The 5,016-nt window shown below is 40.9% G+C and overlaps 1 protein-coding gene across 1 annotated transcript in view; it reads right to left on the bottom strand.

The window, feature by feature from the left end:
* Positions 1 to 1,991: 1,991 nt before the first annotated feature.
* The window catches only part of SLC25A4 (solute carrier family 25 (mitochondrial carrier; adenine nucleotide translocator), member 4), a 4,168-nt gene continuing 1,143 nt past the window's right edge, over positions 1,992 to 5,016 (bottom strand). The window contains exons 2-4 of the mRNA XM_006834436.1: positions 3,915 to 4,401; positions 3,289 to 3,429; positions 1,992 to 2,176 (exon numbers count right to left, since the gene is read on the bottom strand). Of these exons, the coding sequence (XP_006834499.1) occupies positions 2,019 to 2,176; positions 3,289 to 3,429; positions 3,915 to 4,401 (786 nt within the window). The 3' untranslated portion in view covers positions 1,992 to 2,018. The remainder of the gene's footprint in view (positions 2,177 to 3,288; positions 3,430 to 3,914; positions 4,402 to 5,016) is intronic.

The following is a 5,016-nucleotide window of genomic DNA, read 5'->3' as shown; positions in this document are numbered from 1 at the left end:
ATAGTTCTCTGCCCCTGCTCTACAGTATGAGGCTTGAAAACTCTGGAAGTATTTATCCTAGTAACTTGTCCTGCTCTCTCTTCTCTCCAATAACAACAGAATTTTGATCATTCGTCTCACCTTTGAGATGAAAAGCGATGTTAGACCAACATATCTGTAAGGCCCTAAGCACACACAATTGTTGCCTGGCTTTACGGAGATAGGATTAAGAGATCTTTTTAGCCTTTTCCATTGGCAGAGTTATCTGTTAGATTAAGTTTGAATACTCTTGGAAAGGTACAATACAATGGTTATTGTGGTCACAGCATTGTGAGAGGCTCAGAGGCAACAGGCTTTTCATTGGTGGGCCAGGAGAGAGTAGACAGATGGAAGAGCTTGGCGAGAAGGGTGAAAAACTGAAAGTACAGTCACCACACCCCCAAAATCACCCACCAGGAAAAACACACAAAAGACACCTGCCTGCTTTTTAAGTTTTGCCTAGAATATAAGGACTTGTTTTCTACAAGTCACTCTCAGTAAAGTAGGATTATTTAACTGTTGGGTCTTTTTCTGGACCCAAAGTGTTTACTTTCCCATTTAAAATTATATTCCCCATGCTCACAAACCTGAAAGTCAAACCTAAAACCAACTTTTTTCTCTAGGTTTTGATCAATTGTGAGAGAAAAGATGTACTGACAGATGTTTTCTATACCCATATGGCTAAATACAGTTACTGTCTTTCATAATCCACTTCCTATCACTCCTTCCTATCATTTCATCTCTGCTTACTTCTAGTACTACTTGACCAAGATCCACTGTAGGAAACATTACATGATTCAACAAATGCCATTTTACCCACACCGTCATTTAAGCTTCTTTCAGGTCAGGCTCATCTCTCTCTTTAATTTTCCACAAAACTTACTGCTGTTGTTGTTAAGTGCCACTGAGTCGGTTCTGATTCATAGCAACCCTGTGTAGGGTTTCCAAGGAGTGGCTGGGGAATCTGAATCGCCCATCTTGCAGTTCAAACCGAACTTGTGGTCCAGTGCTTTATCCCAGTGCCACCCACACCAGGACTCCATAAAGCTAAACATATTTTATTACTAGCTTGATAATTCATTTTCAGTGAATACTCTTCACTTGCTATAAAAATTCTAGGTTTTCAAGTCCCTGAGACGACAAAAACTGAACATTGCCACCCAGTCCACTCTGACTCTTGACAACCTCCATGTATGCAGATAGGGTTTGCAAAGCTATAGCCATTTGGAAGCAGAGTGCCAAGTCTATCTCCTGAGCACTTCTGATTGGGTTCAAACCACCAATCATTTGGTTCACAGTTAATACTTAGCCCTTTGTACAACCCACGGACCTTATCATGCAAAATTCTTGGACTGTGTGATTTAAAGCTTTCGAATTTCTGAAGTATGCCTGAAAGTGCATAGAATGAAGGGTAATCCCATGGTTATGCTATCACTTCCAAAGCCCACAGTAACATCTTATGAGGTAAGCTAAAAGAGATATCATGAATAAACTGCTTTTAGTTTGAAAACTAGAACTTATCCCATTGAAGGTACTTGCAATGCATACTCAGTACAACAACTGACATTTAGAAGCCCGGACATCGATTTAGAAACTATTCATGATACAAGCTATATATTTATAATCATACTTAGAGAATTCATTTAACAATTAATAAAAATTCACTAAGTGAATAATTAGAGGACATGCATTAAGTGGTCTTTATTAACGTTTTACATTCAGTTATTGTCTTCATTATCAGTTCTTTAGTTAATTGTACAAGTATGGTAAGTTATTATATATTTGCTGTGGAACTTTAAATGTAAAATAAATACAAAATACATCTGTGGTTTAATGAACACTCAATGAAGTATTTTTTTGTTTTGTTTTGTTTTCGTTTTTTCTCTGAGGTATTCCTTTCAGTCTGGTTTCATCCCAGATCTGTCTTTTCACTTGTCCTAGGAAAAGTCTATTAAACCACACAATGGATCTGGAACCAGTGAACATGGGTTTTAATTACATCAGACATATTTCTTGATTTCATCATACAATACCAATACAAAAGCACCGCCCATGCCTCTCAGTACATTGGACCAGGCTCCTTTGAAGAAAGCATTGGCTCCTTCATCTTTTGCAATCTTCCTCCAGCAGTCAAGTGTCCCAGAATACATAATATCAGCTGTGAAAACAAACATTGGTACAGGAAGGCTCCATAATTCTGGGGTGGAGGTGGGGGAGACTTTCCTCTGAAAGGCATCTGTACTGAATGTTATCAGTTTTAAAAATGAAGGTCACTTGGGCCTTACAGCCCCAGTTCTATGTAGCATTCAACTGGACATTTCATTCCTTGCATAACTGTTAGAGTCTCTTGACTTTCCTACTCCTTTATTTCAAGATCAAGTGAAGAACTGGGGCAATTAACCCATTAGTTCACAGAACTGTGAGACTATTAAAAGAGGAAGCGAGCAGAGCAGGAGTATTGGCTATGTGTTCCCGTTTTTATGGAGGAGAAAACTGAGGCCTACTCTTAGATCATACTGTCTAAGAATATAGTTCAAAGAAGCCAAATGATACAAAATTGCCACCACAAAAAAAAAAAAAATGGCTATTTGCTGTTTCTAACCTAGAAAAGCCAAACCTTTTTCTATTATACTGCTGAATCCCCTGCCAGCTAAAGTGTCCTAAACCCACTAACAGATAAGTGAAGTAAGAATTATTTTTCAACAGACTAGTTAATTATTTCAATTTTCTCCCCTTGTTTCTGCAAGCTGGCTATAGCAGGAGAGGGCCTAAGGCCTCTAATCCTAAATATTTAGTTAAAGTCACCTCTTAATGCCTCCTTTTTATGTCTACATAATCCCTTAAATAAAAAATAATTCTTAAAAAAAATAGTTGTAAATATTTTTTTGTAAAGCACACACACACACACACACAACTCCACTGCTGTTGAGTCGATTCCAACTCATAGAGACTCTGAAGGACAAAGAACTGTCCCCCATAGGGTTTCCAAAACTGTAAACCTTTACAGAAGCAGACTGCCACATCTTTCTCCCTCAGAGTGGGTTTGAACCACTGACCTTTTGGTTAGCAGTCAAACACTTAGTCACTGCACCATCAGGACTCCTTGTAGTAAATGTGATGGGGAATTAATGATATCTATCTTCCCTCAACCCTTCTTATCGAATAGTGTGAATTAATTCATAATAATGAAGACTGAAATAATGAAAGAAGTGATGCTATTCTCTTCAGGGGCAAAACAAGGAAGGTTTAAATTAGAAGGCTCAGACTTACCCCCTTTCCGACCAGACTGCATCATCATCCTACGACGAACAGTGTCAAAGGGGTAGGACACCAGGCCCGCGACCGCTGTCACGCTCTGTGCAATCATCCAGCTCACGAAAATGTGCACATTCTTGGGGTCAGGCAGCATCCCTGTGGGCAGAGACAAGCCAAATGCTACGAAGTGATCCCTCACACCAGCTCAGCAAAAGGAGAGATGAAGTCAATGCAACTCCACATCTGTCCCTCCCTGGTAGAGATGCTTCACTAATAATGAGGCAGCTAACCAAAGCTGGTAGCTGCCTCCTCTGGATCCAGGATAGCCAGAGTTCTTCCCAGAAGGCAGGGTGTGTTAAAAGTTGTTCCACATTAAACTCTGGTAAGTGATACAGCTGTGTTAAGAGCAAGTTAGGTTTCCCCTGTCTCTTGGGATAACTCAAGGCCAAAGTTTAATTCAGTAAAGAGAGGAAGAAGGGAACCCCATGGTTCTTAATTAATCTACCCCGTATCACCTCATTATTCAGAAGCTTCAGTTTAGCCCAGGGACTATGAAAAAAACAAGATAAATAAATACAGTACTTTATGATATATCCTCTCCACACCCCATCCTCCTCCCCACCCTGCGGACTCCCACTCACCCTTGGCAGTGTCATAGACTCCGAAGTAGGCAGCCCTGTAGATAATGATGCCCTGGACGGACACGCTGAAACCTTGGTAGAGACCCTTCAGACCATCAGACTTGAAGATCTTGCTAAGACAGTCGCCTAGACCACTGAACTCACGCTGAGAAGCACCCTTGCCCACGTCTGCAGCCAACCTGGTCCTAGCAAAGTCCAGCGGGTAGACAAAGCAGAGGGAGGTGGCCCCAGCTGCCCCACCGGAAGCCAGGTTACCAGCAAAGTAGCGCCAGAACTGCTTATGACGATCCACGCCCCCCAGGAAGATTTGCTTGTACTTGTCCTTGAAGGCGAAGTTGAGAGCTTGGGTGGGGAAGTAACGGATCACATTGGCCAGGTTACCCCTCCAGAAGGAGAGAAAGCCCTGCTCCTTGGGGATTCTCACCACACAATCAATGATCCCTTTGTACTGCTTCTCAGCACTGATCTGTTTGCTGGCATGCTGGACCTGTTGGGGGGGAGGGGGAGGGCAGGCAGGGGCAGAGAGAAAGGAAGAGGAAAATATAAAGTTGATTTCCTTTAGAAAAAAAAAAAAGTATGACACAATCAAATGGATATTGAAGAAATGTAAATAAATGTCAACTACTTGGCTAACAAGCCAATTTTGTTCAATTATCAGGATTTTGAGGGGGAAAATTGTGCTCCAAATAAAACTGAAAAGTTGATTTGATTGTAGGACGATAATCATTTATTTATTGCATGTCTCCTATGTACCAGATCTCTACTAGGGGCTTATTGGGAGATAAAAGGGGCTCATGATAAACTAGACATGAGGAACATAAAGAATTGTCACTGGACAAGAAGATCTCTGAGTAGTGGATGTTCCAACAAAGGAAGGAGAATATATGCTCTAGTCCTTAGTGCCTGACACTATTCAGTCATTACTAATTAACTGGTCAACTATTGAGGGCTTTGTTGCTGCTGTTAATAACAATTTGTTGGGGTTTTGTTGTTGATGATAATTTTGGTTTAAGAGTTATATCAGTCTTACTTGATTCCCAAATTGGGTGTTCCTCATTGAGAGGCCTTTCCCTTTTGAGCAGGTAGAGAAAAAAAACGGGGG

This window comes from Chrysochloris asiatica, unplaced genomic scaffold, assembly GCF_000296735.1.
Source record: "Chrysochloris asiatica unplaced genomic scaffold, ChrAsi1.0 scaffold00011, whole genome shotgun sequence".
Lineage (NCBI taxonomy): Eukaryota > Metazoa > Chordata > Mammalia > Afrosoricida > Chrysochloridae > Chrysochloris > Chrysochloris asiatica.
Note: the sequence above shows the minus strand (reverse complement) of the source record. Positions and strands in the feature narration are given on the sequence as shown.